Source organism: Corythoichthys intestinalis, chromosome 16, assembly GCF_030265065.1.
Source record: "Corythoichthys intestinalis isolate RoL2023-P3 chromosome 16, ASM3026506v1, whole genome shotgun sequence".
Taxonomy (NCBI): domain Eukaryota; kingdom Metazoa; phylum Chordata; class Actinopteri; order Syngnathiformes; family Syngnathidae; genus Corythoichthys; species Corythoichthys intestinalis.
This window is the reverse complement of record NC_080410.1, coordinates 49174138-49196037: the sequence shown is the minus strand read 5'-3', so window position 1 is coordinate 49196037 and position 21900 is coordinate 49174138. Positions and strand designations below refer to the sequence as shown.

Below are 21900 nucleotides of genomic sequence, written 5' to 3'. Positions count from 1 at the left end.
GCACCGTATTGAGGGGAGGATGGATGGGGCTATGTCTCACCAGATCTTGGCTGACAACCTCCTTCCTTCAGTGAGAGCCCTGAAAATGGGTCGTGGCTGGGTCTTCCAGCATGACAACGACCCAAAGCACACAGCCAAGGCAACTAAAGAGTGGCTCCGTAAGAAGCATCTTAAGGTCCTGAAGTGGCCTAGCCAGTCACCAGAGCTGAACCTGATAGAAAATCTACGGAGGGAGCCTAAAGTCCTATGTTGACTGGCAGCAGCCCCGAAACCTGAAGGCTCTGGAGAAGATCTGCATGGAGGAGTGGGCCAAAATCCCTGCTGCAGTATGTGCAAACCTTGTCAAGGACTACAGGAAACATTTGGTATCTGTAATAGCAAACAAAGGTTTCTGTAACAAATATTCAGTTTGATTTTTGTGTTGTATCAAATACTTATTTCATGCAATTAAATGCAAATTTATTATTTAAAAATCATACAACGTGATTTTCTGGATTTTTGTATTAGATTCCGTACCTGACAGTTGAAGAGAACTTATGATACAAATTACAGACCTCTCCATGCTTTGCAAGTGGGAAAACCAGCAAAATCGGCAGTGCAGCAAATACTTGTTCTCCCCACTGTATATTTTGTTTTGAAAAAAATGGCAAAAATGCTTCCAAATTGTATTTACAATGGTAACCACTTTAGAGCGTGTTGCGCCACTCCTCTCTGGTTTGACCAGAATCAGGACAATACCATTTCTGTTTTACTTGGCTATGACCAGTGGGGCAGTTTTTTGCCTTTCCACATTTTTGGCACTAGTATTGATGGTCTATATCGCCTTTTCTTCGGGGCTTCGCCTCTTGCCTCTCGCTCCCGGTCTTCGAGTGGAAGAGTCTGTGAATAGGCAAGATTGTAGTCACTATACTGCTATCAGAGGAGACACACAGACACAAACCTTTCAGCTGCTTGCTGGCCAGGCACAGAACCAGCACACATGCGAGAAGTTCTCCATAGCCCTGGCAAGTTTTAATTTTTTTTTTTTTTTTTTTCATGAATATTTTGGCGTAGCCTTGTCAGATTAATGCAGCGGGAGTACAGCTTCAATATCTGTGAGATTTCAAGTGTTGACAACCCTGTGACAGTTCAATTCAGGCCAACAAAAAACATCACTGGGTCATCCACTGCCTCCCAACCAGGTTGTCCTCTATTGTCACAGCAATTATGCTGGCAAAAAAGCACACAAAAACATTCTTCTAAAACTTATGTTAAAGTAGAGATTAATTCATCAATGCGTCTGTGATCAAGTTTACAGGGGTTGAGGTCCAAAGCCCACTTGAGTCCATGTCATCCAACGATTTATTAGCAGTGCTGCGGCCAAGGCTGTGAGAGACACCAATCTCAGATGTGGCCTCCTGGAGGAAGAAATAGAGGGCTATGGTTTTAAATGAGACCGTGAAAGCTTACAACATGAGAGGTTTGATTGTAATTACACTAAAAGGTTAACCATAAACAACAATCTGAATAGATTAATAATCTTAATATAGATGCAATTGTGTAAATTAATTAATTTGTCAATCCAACATTATAAACTGGGTTTAACTATTTGTCAACCTCCTCAAAAGCACTTACCGGTATGTATCTAATAATGTATTTAATCATAATAATACATGTAATAATTTTATCTATTTTATAAGACACTTTAAAAGAAGGATAGAAACGATCACATAAATGATAAAATATATTTAAAAAAAAAAAACAAAAAAAAAACATAGAATTAGACGTTAAAATTGTGTATAAGAACATTTAGTATAAGAGAACAATACGGACACAATAGTGAGAATAATAAAGGTATCAATACATTAAAGATCGAAACGGATGAGTGTTAGGAGTGATTTAAAGCGAAAGGAGAATTGAAATAAAACGCTTCAATTTTTACATTCCACAGTCTGCTTTTCCAAAATGCCCATCTGCTTATATGTTTGACCTTCAAGCTACATAAGCATAGTTTTACTTTGTTTTGGCTGTTTGGCAGTTTGTGCTTTCCTGATCTAGCTGCACTTGGATGTGGGCCAGGACAAGGGTAGACGTCCAGTTTACTTTTTGTTGTTTTCTTCTGCACTCGCTCATGATTGGCTGTGCCATTTATAACTCATCTTCATAGTAACTCGTGATTGGCTGTGCTACGTTGACTCACTTGCTCCATCCGCTCTCCTGATTGGCTGTTTTGCCCTTCCATTCCGGAACTGTTAGCTTTTGTTAGGAATTCCGTTCGGATAGGCGTTAGGATATGTTAGGACTAGACATGTGCCGGTATTAGATTTTTGACTGTACGATAACCTTAAGCAAAAATACCGCGGTTTCACGGTATCACGGTATTGCAATCATAGCTCTAAAATGTGTTATTCTGAGATGTATGGGTTTGAAAAAAAAAAAAAAAAAAAAAAATTCCATTCAACAGGATTTTTTAAAAGTTTTCACAACATATTGGCAGATGTTTACAATGGCGGAAGACTTTAAAAAAGTAGGCTAATGGTAGAGGGGAAACTAGTTAGCCATCTGGCATGCTAGCGTTCATGACAGCGTTTACTTTCCCTAAAGTTTGTGTAAAGTGACGGATGATGCCCACGTAAAGTAAAAATCATGTTGGAGGTGTTGCCTGCACGTCGGCTGACCTTCCTCTAAGCCTCGGCCGTCTGTTTCTTTTCGGTAGCCTAAGTTCTCCCATACTAGCAACTTTTTCTAATTTTGTGGGGGGAAAAGCTCAGGTGTCGTGTCACTGACAAACACAGGACAGAGCTACAACTGGAAGGGGATGGGCTAGCACTGCCGATCCAAGCCACGGATTTCTTGTTACATTTTTGGGACCTCAAAAATGACTAATACCTAACAACGGTATGGGGGAAAATTTTAGTGGTTTTGAGACCGAGACGTTTTCATACCACGGTATACCTTGAAACCGGTAACCGGCACATGCCTAGTTAGGCCTTGGTTCGGATGTGTTAGGCTATGTTAAGACTTTGTTGGCAGGCCAATCGGCGCAAGGTGGTGCCATATGCTTCTGTGCGTTGCCAGAGTCACAATTTTCCTTATGAAGCAATCGCAACCCAAATGCGTTGTCGGTCTCTGTGGGGCAGGGGTCTCCAAACCGGTCCTCAAGGGCCGCTGTGGGTCCTGGTTTTCGTTCCAACCGATCAAGTACCAACAATTAAACCAATAAAGTTTCTGTTAAAACAAGCAGCACCTGACTGCAATCAACTGATTACACTTGTAAGACACAAGATTGGTGCATATGTGTTGTTTTGTTATGTTGGAATGAAATCCTGCACCCACTGCGGCCCTATGTGGAATAGTTTGGAGACCACTGCTGTGGGGTAAAACCGGAGTGAAACGCAACTGAAAAGAATGTGCGGCTGGCTTGGAATTAGAAAACGCGGCTCACTTCAGACAGGAAGCAGACAATAATATAGGGATAGCGGAAAAGGGTTTATTAAACACACACACACAAAAAAAACCCTGATTGCGAAAAGAGAGACATAAAAAGGATCCGTGAAAGTAGGTCAGGATGAAAAAAATAAAATTGGGAAAACCGGGGTGAGGCAGGCAAACGGAAAAAAAACAAGGCAATGACGTAACTAGCTACGGAGGGAGATACAAACTGTCAAATGGGGGCAAGTCAATTCTCGGCAAGCCGCCAAGGATCGGTTTAAATACACTGCTAATGAGCTGGAATTGGATCCAGGTACAACATCGGGATCACAGCCCACAGCTCTGTAACAAATTAATGTGACCAGCAGCAGAATGTGACAAATCATGCCAGTCGTCATACTAGCTTCGCTTGATAGCTAGCACAGCTATTCTCACAGTCCAGCCCAACCGTGTCATCACCCCCAGTGTGCATTGCGCGGTCCTCCGTAAGTCAAAACATGTACTAAATATCAAGATTTTTAAATCAATGGCAATAATATATTTGTTTCTAATAACATACAGTATTTTAGTAAAAGAGAACAATTGTGGCTTTTTAGAGCCTACAAGTCTTAAAGTCCGAGGTTTCCTCGAACAAAGTCAGGAGGCATTTAAAAAGGAATTCACCTTTTTCTTTCTCAGGATCTTAAAAAGAATTCTGACCTTAAAACGCAGCAACCGTTCGAGGAGATGATTCGCCTCCTGAAAAACTGTAAAGATGACGCCGTCAGAAGAATCTTCAGGTAACCTTGAGCAGCAAATATTTTAAATGGCGTACTCTGAGAACAACGTGTCATTTTGACTCAATCCAGGTTTACTTCGCTTCCTTGGTGCTCACTGTGTCGGGGACACCCGCAAGATCCCGTCTGTCTGCCGTGCGAACACATCTTCTGTGCCTCATGTGTTAAAAAGCACTTGGTCCCCTGCCAGATGTACTGTCCTCAATGTAAACACGAAGTTCCGGAGGACTTTGACCCTGTTGCCTCTGAGGATTTACGGTTGGTGAAAAAACATCATTGAATTCATTTGATTTCACAATGTGAGTGCTGGTGTTGACAGCCCTGAAAACTTGAAATGAATACCAAAATTGCATGGCTTCGGAGTCATGAAAAACCAAGTCATTACACTCCTGTCTTGTTTTGTACTTTAAAACTACACTAGCGGTTCTTAAGCTGGAGGTTCGGTAAGTTTAAGACAGTGTTTTTCAATAGGTGTGCCGTGGCACACAAGTGTCCCGTGAGGGATCGTCAGGTGTGGCGCAAGAAATGATACAATATCGCATTTTTTGAAAACGGCGTAGGGTGGAGTTGCAGTAGGAAGGAAGGAGTTGTTAGAAAGTTCTCGTTCGTGTGCAGATGAGCGAGGAACTGCTCTTTTCCAGTACTGCTAGGATTCCTAGCCATCAGCCACCTTGCTGTCCGCGACCATGTGAACCCCAGCACGTCCATTGTACATCATTTGATTAGACTCGTCAAGTGTCGATGTACAAGAAAGTGTCCTTTCCACCATATGCGACGACCGTCTATCCCCCCCGTGTTTTTTTCCAACACATTGTCGAGGACAGCAAGGTGGCTGATGACTAAAAGAAGTTCTTGAATGCGACATGAGCGGCTCTCCAATAGCGCCATGGTGCCAAGCGAGCTTAAACGTCATCTCTTTTTTGAGGAAAAACTACAAAAGTAAATGAGAAAGCCTTCGAGCCCAGTTACCTTGTTGCGGAACTTGTTGATAAATCAAAAAGTCCCATAGTGTGGCAGAGACATTAATACTACCTTCATACAAAGCTATTATCAGCGAGATGGTCGGCCCTGATGCGGCTTAAGTCCCCCTGTCTGATCATTACGAGCTTTTCAAGCCTAATTGCTATTAAGAAAAATAAAAACAGAGACAGAGCTGTTTAAGATTACTGACAGGATATCGGCTTTCTGTTCATCTAAACAGGGTCAAGTTTCACAGTGATAAAGTATAAATACTGAGAAATTATTTGATGATTGAATATACTGTACGGAAAACAATTTTGGAACATTTTTGGACTGTGGTGTGCCACGAGATTTTTTCCAATTTCAGTGACGCGCAGTGACTCAGAAACGGTTGAAAAACTAAGGGGTTTGGCGAAGTTTGAGACACGCGTTTCATAGGTGGCAAAGTGGCACTTTAGACCAGGTTTTGGACTGGTTTGCCCCAAATTTACAGATTCCACTGCTTCAACAATCAATCGATTAACTCGAGCAATTCGATTAGGAAAAAAAGCGTTGAATCAAATTTTGCTGATTTGAGGATTCTTTTAATTAGAGTGGAGTTCTAATGTTTTTTATTTTAAAAAAGGGTTTACATTTAGTTGTATTTTTTTGGGTCGATACACTGCCCTCTAGTGGTGACAGTTGGACATACCTCATCTAACATGGCTGGATCCAGCTGCTCCTTGTTAAGACCAACATAATAAGGTTGTACATTTTTGTTTGAGCTAATATGATTGTTTATGCAATCTTAATTAGTCTAGAGGTATATTCAGCAGTTTTTTTGTTGTTGTGCTTCCGCATTTATTATTTCTTTAATCTCCAGGTATTTTAATTTATTGTTAAATGCATTTATTGCTCTTGTAAAATAAAAGTGCAATTTTTAATGCTCTTTTGAAAGTGCCATCTAGCAAGCCTTTGTTTTACATCTCCTAAAATTGATTCTGCAACACATTAAATGATTGTAAACTGATTGCTTGATTTTTCGAACTCACTAATTGATAAATGAATTGATTACTTAAATAATCGAGAGCTGAAGCCCTACGTTATTCCATTTCTTTAAATTGCTAGTCTTCTATCTGATTGAAGGAGAAACTGGTTTTCTCAGTGGAAGGTTGACTCACACTGGGTATGAGGAAGTACAAGAAGGCCAGGGCCAGTGTGAACTACGGGCGTGACAATGGATCTATAAGGTGATATATCGCGATACTTTGTAGCCCAAAAGGTTATCGATAGTCTCCCACCAAGAATCGATAGATCGTTCTAGAAAGGTAACACTGCAGTGTCTTTGTTAGCTCACAGCTATTGACGGCGCTAGCTGTTTAAATCCTTTTGTGCATGATATTTTAGACTTAGAGTGGCTGACAATGTCAACAAAATAAATACACAAAAGAAATGTTCAGTTTTTTTTTAAATATCAACAGCCTTTGCTTTTTTGTTCTGTGACATGTCACATCACTCCTATACAGAATATCCTCTCAGAGATGGCATTTGCGTTGCATTTGTGCCCTTTTGTGTTCAAAGTGGTGTAATTACAGCTTAAATCATTATTATTATTTTTTTTATCTGTTGACAAAAATGATATGACAAGAATGGTTATTATTAGAGATGTCCCGATCGATCGGCGATCGGGTCCGATCACGTCATTTTCAAAGTATCGAATCGGCAAAAAAATAACGCCCATGCCTTTTTTTAATATATATATTTCTTTAAATCCTTTTCTAATTGTATTTAACGTGACAGACATAATATGTTACACTCATCCAGAGTCTTTAGTTTAGGCTTAAGGTAGTGTTATCAAATTTATCCTGATAACGGCGATAATTCATTTCTTAAAAAATGTCGCGCTCAATCTGTCATGACGCCGTTTTACCTATATAGAGAGATAAAAGGCAGTGTAAAATGAGTAGAGTGAATTATGGCAGCCTTTGAGCCTTTTCTTAATTGGCTAAAGCCTTACAATCCCTCTTCCCACGATTAGAAATATGGGAAGCAATGTGGTGAAGCAAGGTAGCAATTGATCTTTTTCTTAACACCTTATGTTATTTCCCAACGCAGAGAAGATATATCAATTGGTAGCACTACGCACAGTATAGTTTCCACTTCCCATCATGCATTTGGGCATGGCGTCAGTATCATTTACTGAAAGCTCAAAAAATACACTAGATGGCAATACTTAATCACAATATACAAAGTCACAAGTCTTTTTATCCGTGGATCCCTCTCACAGAAAGAATGTTAATAATGTAAATGCCATCTTGAGGATTTATTGTCATAATAAACAAATACAGTACTTATGTACTGTATGTTGAATTTATATATTCGTCCGAGTTTTATTCCTTTTTTTTTCTTAATGCATTGCCAAAATGTATATGATCGGGAAAAATGATCAGGAGTGATTGGAATTGAATCGGGAGCAAAAAAAGCAATCGGTTCGGGAAATATCGGGATCGGCAGATACTCAAACTAAAACGATCGGGATCGGATCGGGAGCAAAAAAAACATGATCGGAACAACCCTAGTTATTATGGTTATTAATGGATAAGGGTTAATTAGACGACGAGCACCGCCATGGCACTAAAAGCAGAGCATTCAGTCATTGTGGGCATTTACAGGTTACTTCCTGATTTTGAGTCATTTCCTATTCATTTGGGGACAATCTCGAGTCACTTTCTGTTCAGTAACACAAAATCAACAGTAAGTGACCCGTAAATGCCCCGAAATGAACAGGAAATGAGTGAAAATCACCAGGAAATGATGTGAAATGCCCCCAAAATGAACTCATTGCCTTGCATTGGCCACCACTGACGGCCAGAAATGTGCAATCCGTTTGAAGTAGGAGGGATGGCGGTAAATGAAATTTTCTTTTACTGCCACCTTCCCAGTTCAGAGGGATTGGCCGTCTACCATTAATAAACGTCTTCCAATTTATAGCAGTTTATTAGTTGTTTTGTACAATACTCTAGGATGATTTCCTAACCCATGCCTCGATAATTGTTGTTTCGCCACATCGTGAGATCGTTAACGTGATCCTTGTATCGCGCATCGTATCGTGAGTTACCCAGAGGTACCCACCCCTAGCGTGAAATCCTTAAGTGGCATTAAAAACCTTTGTGTAACATTTTACATCATGAAAATGGTATGTGATGCAGGCTTAATATTGAACAATAGAAGATTTTTTCCCTTCCATATTTGAATGAAAATTTTGAATATATGGTCATGTCTGATGATGAAATGGCTGCAGGCCAACTACATGCCAAATGTATGCTTCGGCCATCTATATATATACAGTGGGGAGAATAAGTATTTGATACATTGGCAGTGTATCAAATACTTGTTCTCCCCACTGTATATATATATATATATATATATATATATATATATATATACACTAGGCCTGAACGATATATCGTTTAAACATCGCCATCGCGATGTGCGCATGTGCAATAGTCCCATCGCAAGGACGTGCGATAGTTTTTTAATTTCATTTTTTTTAATCCACAAACGTTTGTTTTGAGGAAGGAGAGGGGAAAAAAGCGCACAGTTTCTCTTTCTCTCCAGCAAGTCATCGGCTCCTCCCCCTCCCCCTCCCCCTGCAACAGCGGAGTGGAGGGAGGAGGGGCCGAACAGCAGAGCGGAGGGAGGAGGGCCCGTTCTCAAAGTGAAAGCAAGCAATCAACACGTTGGAGGAGCAAGGAAGACTGTATCCAAAAGGAGTTTTGGAAGTATTTTGGCAAGAACAAGACTATAAGGGACAAAAAACAGCCCTGTCGACAGTGCCTCGCCATGGTTGCCTCAACAAGAAGTAATCTGTCAAACATGTGGGACCATTTAAAACGCAGGTATCTATGCATTCCTGCTACGAGCTCCCCATCAGAGGCTTTTTAGCACAGGTGGGAACATTGTTAAATGCCAACGTTCTTGTCTCAAGCCTGCTATAGTGGATAAACTAATAGTCTTGGCCAAAAACCTATGAGACCCAGTTGAGAATTGCTGAGCAAGGAAGGTGGACGATATGCAGACAAATACATAACACAGCTGAAGGAATGTCTTTTCTTTCTATTCATGTGACAGCTATCAGGAAGGCAGGAAATTTGGGAGTTAAAATGGTTCTGTTATTCATCACAGTTATTTGCAGTTATTCAGTTCAATTATTTACAAGTTAAATTGAGTTTATTTCTTTTATATTTAAATTTATTGTAAACCGTATTTTTCAAATAACTATAGTACAGCTGCACATAAAGTTTTGATACTTAATATTTTTGTTGAAATATTTTTACAACTTTGTTGCCGTTTTGCAGTTTTATATTGTTATATTTTGTGTAAACAACTCAGGGGACTAATGCACTTGCACTTTTATTAGTCAGATTTAATATTTAAGTTCAAATATGTTGACAACTTTGTTGTTTAACTGAGGTTTTTATGTATTGTTATAGTTTGTGAACTCTTTTGTCATATTTAATATTTTTGTTCAAATATGTTGACAACTTTGTTGTTTTACTGAGGTTTTTATTTATTGTTATAGTTTGTGAACAACTCTTTTATTTGTCATATTTAATATTTTTGTTCAAATATGTTGACAACTTTGTTGTTATTTTACAGAAGTTTTTATTTATTGTTATATTTTGTCAAAAACTTAGGGGACTAATGCACCTGCTCTTTTATTTATCATTTAATGTATTTGCTGCTGTTGAAGTGTAAAATATTGTATTCAATAAATGATCTATTTTGTGCAGACATGACTTCCTGGATACCTTCATACAGAAATCTTCATCATTCACAAATTAAACGGTATTATATGAATACACTGTGGTCACGGTGTGTTATGTAAAGTATTTCCAAACAGCTATTCAAGTCATTTATTGAAAATTTCTTTAAAAAAGATAGATCTTTTTTTTTTTTTTAATATCGCAATATAATATCGCAATATATTGCAAACCTAAAAAAAATCGCAACAATAGTTTTTTCCAATATCGTTCAGGCCTAATATACACAGTTGTGGTCAAAAGTTGACATATACTTGTGAAGAACATAATGTCATGGCTCTCTTGAGTTTCCAGTTATTTCTACAACTCTGATTTTTCTCCGATAGAGTGATTGGAACAGATACTTCTTTGTCACAAAAAACATTCATGAAGTTTGGTTCTTTTATGACTTTATTATGGGTTAACAGAAAAAGTGATCAAATCTGCTGAGTCAAAAATATACATACAGCAGCACGAATTTGCAATTTCTTGTGAGTGATTGTTGACTTGAACAAGTCAGGAAAGTCACTTGGAGCTATTTCAAAGCAGCTGCAGGTCCCAAGAGCAACAGTGCAAACAATTGTAAGTATAAAGTGCATGGCACTGTTTTGTCACTGCCACGATCAGGAAGAAAACGCAAGCTATCACCTGCTGCTGAGAGAAAATTGGTCAGGAGGGCGAAGATTCAACCGAGAATCACCAAAAAGCAGATCTGTCAAGAATTAGAAGCTGCTGGAACACAGGTGTCAGTGTCCACAGTCAAGCGTGTTTTGCATCTCCATGGACTGAGAGGCTGCCGTGCAAGAAGGAAGCCCTAGCTCCAAAAGCGGCACCTTAAGGCTCGACTGAGGTTTGCTGCTGATCACATGGACAAAGATAAGACCTTCTGGAGGAAAGGTCTGTGGTCAGACGAAACAAAAATCCAGCTGTTTGGCCACAATGCCCAGCAATATGTTTGGAGGAGAAAAGGTGAGGCCTTTAACCCCAAGTACATCATGCCTACCGTCAAGCAAGGTGGTGGTAGTATTATGCTGTGGGGCTGTTATGCTGCCAATGGAACTGGTGCTTTACAGAGAGTAAATGGGAAAATGAAGAAGGAGGATTACCTTCAAATTCTTCAAGATAACCTAACGTCATCAGCCCTAAGATTGGGTCTTGGGCACAGTTGGGTGTTCCAACAGGACAGTGACCCCAAACACACAACAAAAGTGGTAATGGAATGGCTAAATCAGCCTAGAATTAATGTTTTCGAATGGCCTTCCCAAAGTCCTGACGTAAATCCCATTGAGAACTTGTGGCCAATGCTGAAGAAACAAGTCCATGTCAGAAAGCCATCAAATTTAACTGAACTGCACCAATTCTGTCAAGATGAGTGGTCAAAGATTCAACCAGAAGCTTGCCAGAAGCTTGTGGATTGCTACCAAAAGCGTCTAATTGAAGTGAAAATGGCCAAGGGACATGTTACCAAATATTAGCGCTGCTGTATGTATATTTTTTACCTTGATTGATTTTGAAATGATTTTGATCATTTTTTTCTGTTCACCCATAATAAAGTCATGAAAGAACCAAACTTCATGAATGTTTTTTGTGACAAAGAAGTATCTGTTCCAATCACTCTATCAGAGAAAAATCTGAGTTGTAGAAATAACTGGAAACTCAAGAGAGCCATGACATTATGTTCTTTACAAGTGTATGGACACTCAAGAGAGCCATGACATTGTTTTTCACAAGTGTATGTAAACTTTTGACCACAACTGTGTGTGTGTGTGTGTGTGTGTGTGTGTGTGTGTGTGTGTGTGTGTGTGTGTGTGTGTGTGTGTGTGTGTATGTGATATATATATATATATACTGGACTGTCTCAGAAAATTAGAATACACAATATTCTAATTTTCTGAGACAGTCCTGTATATTGTTCTATGTAAAGGACGTCAGCCAAGGTCGGCCCCCCACATTTTTACCACGCCAAATCTGGTCCCCTTTGCAAAAAGGTTGGACACCCCTGCTTTAAATGGTGGATTAATGTACAGGACTGTCTCAGAAAATTAGAATATTGTGTATTCTAATTTTCTGAGACAGTCCAGTATATGTGGTTCGGTACCTTTAGCTAGGTTTAGAACAGCTGATCTATGCATTTAGAACGCCTTTCCACCTTTAATCAAGTTTATAAAGCACTTGAATTGCATGCTTATCTACCATTGACCCTTTTTTCCATTCTGTGTAGGACTCGAGTTGAACACTACGCTTCGTTTAGGAATCAGTGCAACGCTTTCTTCATCGACTTGGTTTCTAGTGTGTGCTTCAAGGACAACTCTCCCCCGTGCCCGGCCGTCATTCAGCACTTGCTTTCCTTTCTTTTGGTGGAACCAAGTGCTACTTTCAATCGCAGCGGTAGGGCAACAACTATATGTTACACTGTTTCTAGCAGTGTTGTCACAGATTACTTGAAAAGTAATTACTGATTAGGCCTCAAAAAATTAATCTAGTCGCTGATTTTTTTTGATTATCAAAGTTAAAGTAAGTTACTTTAAAAGTAATTTATTGGTTACTTATTATACATTTTTTACAATTACAATTTTTCTCCCTACGCTGCCTCAACATAAGAATGACTATAGAAAAATCTCATCGCATATAATTAACTTTCTGATTATTGAATTTAAAGGGGAAGATCAGAATTTTTCACATACCTGAGGCTTAATGGTTGAGTTTGCGGGGGTTTAATTAGTCGATGGAGCTATTTTCAACCACCATTGACTCGCTCTCACTTTGCCACTCCGGAGCCCTTCAACCAACAAATGACTGACAAACTGCGTGGAATTTGTTGAAATCAACTCCACCAACTAATTCAACCCCTGCTAACTTGAAGATTAAGCCTACTGTAAAAAAAATCTGAACTTCGGGTTCGGGATTAGGGGGTTATGGTTAACAGCATATCAGTGTCAATGTAAAACAATGCATATTGACTGAATAATAATCAACAACACACAAATGAATTGCACAGTGCATTAGACATAAAGGTGGGGGCAACCTGGAAGTACACCATACTCACACGCGGTCAATTTGCCCACAAAACGTAACGGCAACTAAGCACTTTACACTCACTTACAACACATCCCAAGGATGCTAAACGAACACGTCATTTCACGGCATAAATGTGCAACATGAATATGATGTAAACAACTCGCCGACTTGGCTAGAACGAGTGGAGCGATGTCGATGACTAGCAAAGCTACAAAACGGCCGCGCATGTAGGGGCTCCAACCTATTGCTGTAACCCTCCAGAATGAAGGGAAAATACTCATTCATTCATCTCAACAGGTGGCTGCACTCTATTTGAATGTGCACCTGCGGTCCTCATGCTGTTCTCAGTCCCAAAACAGCGTGTGTGACTTGAGACAAAAACAGAAAGTAACTATGAGCGGTTACAATGGAAACAAACTTTTAGTGGTAACTTTTCTAACATTTTCTATTCAACATGTCCTTTGTAAATGACTACAATATTGTTCACTTTATATACATTATGAGGCAAGAACAAAATAGTAACGCACAGACACACAGGAAACTTTAATCAGATGATTGGTTTCGAAAAATGAACGCGTTAGATTGCTAGTTACTCAAAGAAAGTAATCAGATGACAATAACACATTACTTTGTGACGCATTAGTGACAACACTGGTTTCTAGATATTATGAGGCTTGTTTCTGGTGTCTAAAAGCTACTTGAGACTGACTCACCAGTGTATATGCTGGTTTCAGCCATCTGATCACAATTGGTTTTTCAACAAGCAAATTGCAATGCATGCAGAATTCTTGGTTTTTGAGGAACTAACTTAAATGGTCATCTTTTTAGCTACAACATTAATTCTGAACGCAATCTTTCATGTCTTGGCAGCCACGACCAAGGTGCTCTCTCCGTTTGACGACTCTGCAGATAAAAACCCAGTCGTTCGATCAGTCATGCTCAAACTCCTGCTGAAGTATAGGTGAGGTGCTAGGATGGCAAAACGTAATTTGTTCATTAATGCGCAATAATTTCTTTTCCTCAGTTTTGAGGATGTGAAAGATTACCTGCAACATCACCTGAAGGATCACCTGCTGGCCGTTGAGCGCTGTCAGACTTTAGAGGAAAAGGACAAAACCAAACTCTACTGCCTTTACTTAAAGTGCCTGCAGGTAACACGTTCAACTTCTCTCCAGATTACATTCTTGTCATAACATTCTGATATACTGGACTGTCTCAGAAAATTAGAATACACAATATTCTAATTTTCTGAGACAGTCCTGTATATTGTTCTATGTAAAGGACGTCAGCCAAGGTCGGCCCCCCACATTTTTACCACGCCAAATCTGGTCCCCTTTGCAAAAAGGTTGGACACCCCTGCTTTAAATGGTGGATTAATGTACAGGACTGTCTCAGAAAATTAGAATATTGTGTATTCTAATTTTCTGAGACAGTCCAGTATATGGCGGAAAACACTCAGGTGACTTGAAGTTCCGCTCTTGAGACTCCCAATTTAGCCAGCTTTCAAAATTGTCCAGTAAGCATATGTGATACATCATTGGAAAGCTTAAAATCTCAATTTTCTGGGGGAAGAAAAATATTGAACAGGAGAGCATTTAAAAAAACAAAAAAAACAACATTTTTTTTTAAACAGCGAAACCCTATCTGGAGGTGAGAGCAGGAAAGAGCAGAATTAAAGACACCATGACTTTAACGAGATATTATCGCGTACTTACCTTGTTTTGATCCAAAAACCCAATGCAGCATGTATCACTGATTGTCAAGACACAGCTGTGAATGGCCACAGCTGGATTTTTGGGGGATTTTATGGGTGAAACATGGTAATATAACAAGGGTCGTAATGCAAAAATCGCAGACATCAAAGAGTGCTCAAGATTCTCTTTTTCATACATTTACCCTTTTAAACGTTTATTTTCCATTTTTCTTTGTTTGGATCGAGTATTTAACACATCGGAGAAAATGCGACAGTAACAAAATATAATACAATCAAGCGATAGTTATGAGGCAGTTATCTGTGACTTTTTTACAGACACCAGTTTTTTTTTTTTTTTTTTTTTTTCACTTTGACGCAATTTGTTAAGTTTAAAATATGCGAGCGAATAATTTTTTTAAGTGTTTTTTTTTTTTTTTTTTTTATGAAATATTTGGCACCAATTACTGATTCTAAGCTAAAAATGACACATTTTGAATAATAAATATAATTAAATTTCATTCGTTTTATGGCTGGGTTGAAACGAAAGCGGTTGCGCGACGTCTGTAAACGAGGGTTTCCAGGGTAAAACGGACAAATTTAAAATGGTACGGGCGCTTAATGCGCCATGAATCTGCTATGGCAGCATATAGACATATTGTTCTATCAAACACAACAGTTGGTTTGGCTTCAAATACAGCAGTTTATTTTAAAGAGGAGTGCAAGAGCAAAAACTGCTTTCTCAGTCTTTTCTGTGTTTTCTGCCATATACTAGTATATATACAGTGGTAACGCTATATGTGAACACCTCGACATACGATCCTTTCGACATCCGACGTAAAATTCGACTCGTCAATTGTTTCGACATATTGCTTCGTGGTGGCACTAGCTTCCACATCTGCCTTCATGAACACAAAATTCCCATGTTCATGTATTAGGACAAATTCAGCTTTGTTGATGTGCAGGCACTGGATGCCTTAAGAGTTTTTCAGGTCCCTGATTGTGTTTCCATTCACTGCCATTAAATCAATAAAATTCCATAATATTTTGGTTGTGGCAACTCTTAGCCATTTCTTCATGTTGTCCTCCCATGCCGTGATGATGGCAGATGGATGCCATCTTTTGTCTTTTTTGAGGGATTTTAATGAGTGATGCAACTCCAGCTCCATTGTTGTTTTGGTTAGAGAATGTGGAAAACTGAAGTCGCGAGCAGAAATGCCGAAGCACCTGGGAAACTTCTCTATAGCAGCCTAGCGTCAGTCAATGTAAACTTTAACGTTAGCTGCAGGTGGATGTGTGCCGCGGTCGGTGACGCTTTTTTATGGGGGAAACGACCACCCGCTGAGCCAGAAGAGGACCAAGTCCATTCTGCATAATATGTGGCTAAAAGCTAGCAAACGAGGCAACAAAAGCAAATGCACTGAGAGCATCATACTTCGTGGCGAAGCGTATTGCTAAAGCCAAGAAAGCTTTCGCCATTGGAGAAGAACTCATTATGCCTGCAACCAATGATATTTGCCGTTTTTAGAAGAGCCCACTGTTAAAAAAAAAAAAAAAAAGTATTGTTTCGACCAAATACTTTTTACTTGTACTTGAGTAAATTTTTTGGACGACTTTTACATGAGTGATAATATTTACAAGTAACGCTACTCTTACTTGAGTAAAATTTTTGGCTACTCTATCCACCTCTGCAAACATAACATTTGGAATTGGCTTTTGAAGGTAAAATCATGCACAGCGAGTGATGTTAACTCAACAAATGGCGTGTCAGTCATTCATATTTTTAGTGGCTCTTCACATCTAGCTACACGTATCAATTCCCTTGTTGGTTATAACAGCATAACCTGCATGTACACTTTTTGCTGGGGACGGGACATTAATAAGCAAACACATTATTGAACTGGAGGGGCCACATTTCTCACCAATAGGAATCAAATTAATTGATAGGTGAAATACATCTGTATTGACTTATACAAACTTTTATTTGAATTGGTTCACGGGATACAAGAAGTCATCAGCCAATCAAACGTGCGATTTAAGCGGGAAAAAAATGGACCAGCACATTCAGCTACTGAAAAGGGATAAATGTAAGTCTGAACATAATGAAAATTGCAACATGTGGGAAGACAATCTAACTTACTCGTATACTGTAACTGAACTCATTATATAATGCAAATAAGGTGGCTTAAAGTAAGCTTGAGGACGATAAACCGATACGACCGGATATCCGGTTTTACATGTGGGAGATACAGATGTATTGATAGTAAAGTTAACATTTGACAGTAATTAGCCATTAAATATTCAACGAACCGATAGTAGAGATAGAATTCGGCTATCGTGAGCACAAGAATCGACTTCTAATGCCTAGTTCAATGTATTGCTTAATAATGATAATAATTTAGCTTTTACTTCACATGCTGCGCTTGTGTCATTCACCTCGAAGCGCACTTGGCTCGAGACCGCACGCATGATATAATACGGACAAGCACTATTCACAGTCGTGGTTGCCTCAACTTCCCATGCATTTCGGCAGAAACGCTACTTGTCGCCGTCATTACCTGATCGTCACGGGCGTGTCATAACAAAGCGAGAGCTAACGAAACCACTGTAAAACGCACGCTCCGTAGCATTTTCTTCACAGCCCAAAATGAAACTAGTAGTGGCAACAAAGCAACATGCAAAAACAATGGACAGTGTGATCACCGACGCCAGTAACGTGCAGCGATTCATTTTCAACGCACCCAAAAAAAAAACAAAAGTCGGACTTTGAAGTGATGAAGGCAGCCAGATCTGTTCGCATGGGACAGAGCTTGTGTGAAGTGTGGGGTGGTACAGAGATCGTGAGTTTTTAACCCTGAAAAATAAACCACTGCAATGGTGGAAAGGGCGGCATATTGTTTCCACGAAACGCAGTCTACTATGAACATGTGGATTAGTTGACCTTCCTCAAGAAAAATCTGCCCTTCAAAAAAGATATGGACATTGATGAGGAATCAAAAAATGTGGAAACACAGGCATAAGTGAATGACTTTGCTGTGTATTAGGTTAACCCTTTAAGGTCTGGGCCTATTTTGTCTGATTTTGCATGCCTTTGAAGTTGCCTTTATATTTCAAAGAAAGAATTGTTTACGATGGCCTGGTTTGGTCCCTTTTTTTGTGACACCTTGAACTTCATGTCCAAACTGTTGTTTCCTTCACTAATTAATTATAAATCATCATTTTGGACCCAAAAAGACCAAAAATTCCAAAATCGTTTTGTTAAAATTTTTAATATTGATGTCCAATTGACAACCAAACATGCGTAACGAACCGTTTTGAAACTTTGTAATATTTATTCAACATGTTAGGATGAACATTCAACCAAAAAAATTTAGAATAAATAGTCTTATATTTGACAATTCAACATAAACAACAGGTATAGCCATAGGCGTTTTTTGCCTTTATACATGCTCTAGTCAAAACAGGTTATATACAGCAGACCAAACAGAGAAGAACAGTGAAAAAATATATACCATCTAACACAAAAAGTGTTTAGAGGCCATCTCTTTATGAGTTTAGGTAATGTGGCCCATCACCTGATGAAAACTATGTACACAATCAAGCTTCTTGAACACACATTTATATACACAAATTGAGAAGACTGATTGTGGGGAAAAAAAATATATATATAACATTGGAAAAAAAAGTATTTTCAAAAATATTTACAATAAACAAGTTAAATTTTTGTCAGGCTTGCCACTCTGAAAAGCAGTTTCGTCCTGGAATTAGACACAGGGCTACATCACACAGCTCACACTTCCATGGGGTGTCGGTCCTCTTTCCACCCTTCCATTTTCATTTCACTTTACTTTCATTGTCACTATAAATGTACATGAAAAAAAGTCAGTATTTATGAAAATAATAAAGTATAAAATAAAAATATATACAGCAATAAATAATAATGGAAATCTATATGTATGACAATAGAAAGAATACCATAGCTGAAATTAGGGCTGGGCGATATGGCCTTAAACATGTATCACGATAAATTGAGCAGATTTATCTCGATAACGATAAATGACGATAAATTCGCCCAAGCGGACTGTTACATAATTTGAAAATCTGAATCAATGCATGAAATACAGATTAACTATTTCTTGTTGATTTATTTACCAGCATTCAATTTGATATACTGTATTTAACCCTATAACACCGAACGTGTCGGCAGCGACGCGTTTATGCATATCGTCTTTGAAGCTTCGTCACGCTGTAATTACATCACCCACGTGCTGCTGGTTGGTCTTGTTTGAAAGTGCGGAAGTTGATGTCCACACCAGTTTTTATTTGAAGTCAATCGGCCAAGAAAAACGGGAGATAATGTCATTTGAGTTTTATAGTTTTATTGCACTCATAAATATGCATTAAAACGCTGCATGGACCATGTATCCATCTCCATATTTCCATCATTCCTTGTCCTTTTTCAAAACCGAAAGCAGCACAAAAGATTACTTATCCCAAGAGTCGTTGTGATGTCAGGAAAGACGAACCGAATGTGATCATTTTTTATAAATTTCCGAGCGAGGCGCCAACTATTGAAAGGGAAACATGCTAAGCAAGCAGCGACCGGTGTTGTGCCGAAAAATGCACAACACCATTTGGTTTGAGCGAGCGACTTTGAAACGTGCAGAATGAATCTAAAACTACATTTAGCACAAGCTAATGCATTATTTCATGAACTCAAGGAAGAAGATGAGTCGCATTTGTCGTTGTTTTCCTCTGATGAATCGGCGTCTCGGCGAGTAGAAGTGACAGCAGAGCGCAAACGGCGAAAGAGTAGGCTGTGTGACGTTGTGTGTGACGCAGCTCCGTGACCTGTTCAAGAAGCTTTATTGAGTGCGCAAAAAAAAAACCCCAACACTTTATTGGGTCGCATGCCTGAAAATTTTGAATTGAACTACTTGTCAATATTTTTAAAAATTCTTTTTTTCAATGTTATATATATTTTTTCTTCACTATAATCTTTTCAATTTTTATGTAGATGTGTGTTCGAGAAGCTTGATTGCATATACGTATATACTTTTGATAAGATGACACCTAACTTCACAGAGATATTTTCCAAACCCTTTTTGTGTTAGATGATATATATAAATTTTTTTCTCACTATTTTGCACACTATATAACCTGTTTTGACCATAGTATGTATCAAGGCCAAAAACGCCTATGACCATACCTGCTGTTTGTGTTGAATTGTCAAACATAAAACTATTCAATCTTGTTTTTTTTCTATTGAATGTTTATCCTAACAAGTTGAATAAATATTATCAAGCTTCAAAACGGTTGGTCGAGCATGTTTGGTTGTCAATTTGACGTCAACATTACACATTTTGAAAAAAGATTTTGGGATTTTTTTGTCTTTTTGGGTCCAAAATGTGGATTATAATTGGTCAGTGGAGAAAACAACAGTTTAGACATGAAGTTCAAGGTGTCCTGAAAAAAGGGACCCAATTTGGCCATTGTAAACAATTTTTTCTTTGAACTATAAAGGCACCTCAAATGCATGCGAATTCTGCCAAAATAGGCTTAGGTGTTAAAGGGTTAACAATTGTACATGCAGTCTCAACATTAAGTTTATAAAAATGTATTGTAAGCAATAAGAATTGAAGTATGAACATTTATAACAGCGTGTATGACTTGAACAATGTACATTGTCAAAATCAATATGCCTGTGCAAACATGTAATTGTAACACAAATGACTTGCAGCTTGAACAGTACACTTCAAAAAGACAACTTATTGTTAATGGCTGCTGTGACATAATTATTAAATACAAGTGTTTACTTTATGGTTTAAGGTTCCCCCCCCCCCCCCCCCCCCCCCCAGTGCATTTTTTAAGGTTAGAGCCGCTATCAGACTCCATAACGTTCATTTGTAGCGTTAGCCGCTAGCTAGCGTTAGCCTGGCTACCAGTAGAAAGCACTGAAAGCACCATCTCCGGAAATCGTGAGAACAAAGGAGGACAGCGAGTGAAAGCCCGTCTGGATGCCACCAAGAATCTACTAAATGTCGGTTGAAAGTTTGGTGAACCTCCCTTAAGCCACACTCCTACACGTTTTGCTTGTAGCGTTAGCTGCTAGCGTTAGCCTACCAGGCTTTTCTTCTTCTTCTTTTTGTTTATTGGCAGTTTACCCCTCGGTGCCGTGGGGCATTACCGCCACCTACTGGACCGACGGTTTAGCACGAGATCTGGCAGTTACAGACTGAAAGTAATCCCTCCTGACAACCAGTGAAACACACCCAGAGTGTAGATAAAACCCGAGCCAAAAAATTGGATAAATGACATAGTAACAACCGAATTAAATACTAATGAATTACCCTCTTCCTATATCCTGTCCAACAACCCTGTGTCCCTGAGAAACTTTATTAGCCCTTTTTGAATATTGGCCCTTTTCATCTGCAGAACATTTCCCATCCCAAATGTCTCTTCTGCCTGGTGCAGCACCATTCTGAACCGATCCCTCTGCTCTCCATACTTCCCGCATACCATTAGAATGTGTTCAACCGTTTCACGCTCCCCACAGTGTTTACATTTCCCATCTTTGTGTTTTCCTATCCTATGCAACGAATCATTTAGCCCCGTGTGTCCTATCCTCATTCGACTCAACACCACCTCCTCCCTTCTGCTTCTCCCCAATCTCCTTCCCACACCCACCTGTGACTGTATTGAGAAAAAATGTCTCCCCGTTTCTTGTGCTTCCCAATACTCTTGCCACCTCTTTTGTATGTAGCCCCCAATAATGGATTTCCCTTCCGCTCTACTCAGGACGCCCTGCCTTTCTATCCCCAGTGCTCTCAGCGATTGCTTGGCCAGGATGTCCACTACCTCATTTCCCTCAATCCCCACGTGCGCCGGGACCCACACAAACTCCACCCTGAGCCCACCTTTCTGTGCTTCATACATTAGCCTGTGCAATTCAAATACTAAGTCAAGTCTACTGGACTTCATGGTTAAAATACTCGTGAGCGCCGACCAACTGTCCGAAGCAATCACTGCCAATTTTATCCCATTTGTTTGAACCCAACCAAGTGCCATTATAATTGCTGTTACTTCCACTGCATAAACAGACAAGTGATCTGTACACCTCGTTTTAATGTCCACATTGTAACTCGGCACATGTACCGCCGCCCCAGTACGTCCAGTTTCCGGATCCTTCGACCCGTCCGTAAATACCAGAACGCTTTGCCCATACCTCTGTCCCAGATACTCCTCAGCCACCATACCCTGGTTT

General features: G+C 39.3%; 1 protein-coding gene across 5 annotated transcripts in view; it reads left to right on the top strand.

The window, feature by feature from the left end:
* LOC130931959 (E3 ubiquitin-protein ligase rnf213-alpha-like) overlaps window positions 1-21900 on the top strand; it is a 171406-nt gene that overhangs the window by 89360 nt on the left and 60146 nt on the right. For all 5 annotated transcript variants that reach the window (XM_057861229.1, XM_057861228.1, XM_057861231.1 and 2 more), the window contains 5 exons: window positions 4090-4190; window positions 4260-4445; window positions 12150-12316; window positions 13817-13907; window positions 13971-14097. In XM_057861229.1, coding sequence (XP_057717212.1) covers window positions 4090-4190; window positions 4260-4445; window positions 12150-12316; window positions 13817-13907; window positions 13971-14097 — 672 coding nt within the window. The remainder of the gene's footprint in view (window positions 1-4089; window positions 4191-4259; window positions 4446-12149; window positions 12317-13816; window positions 13908-13970; window positions 14098-21900) is intronic.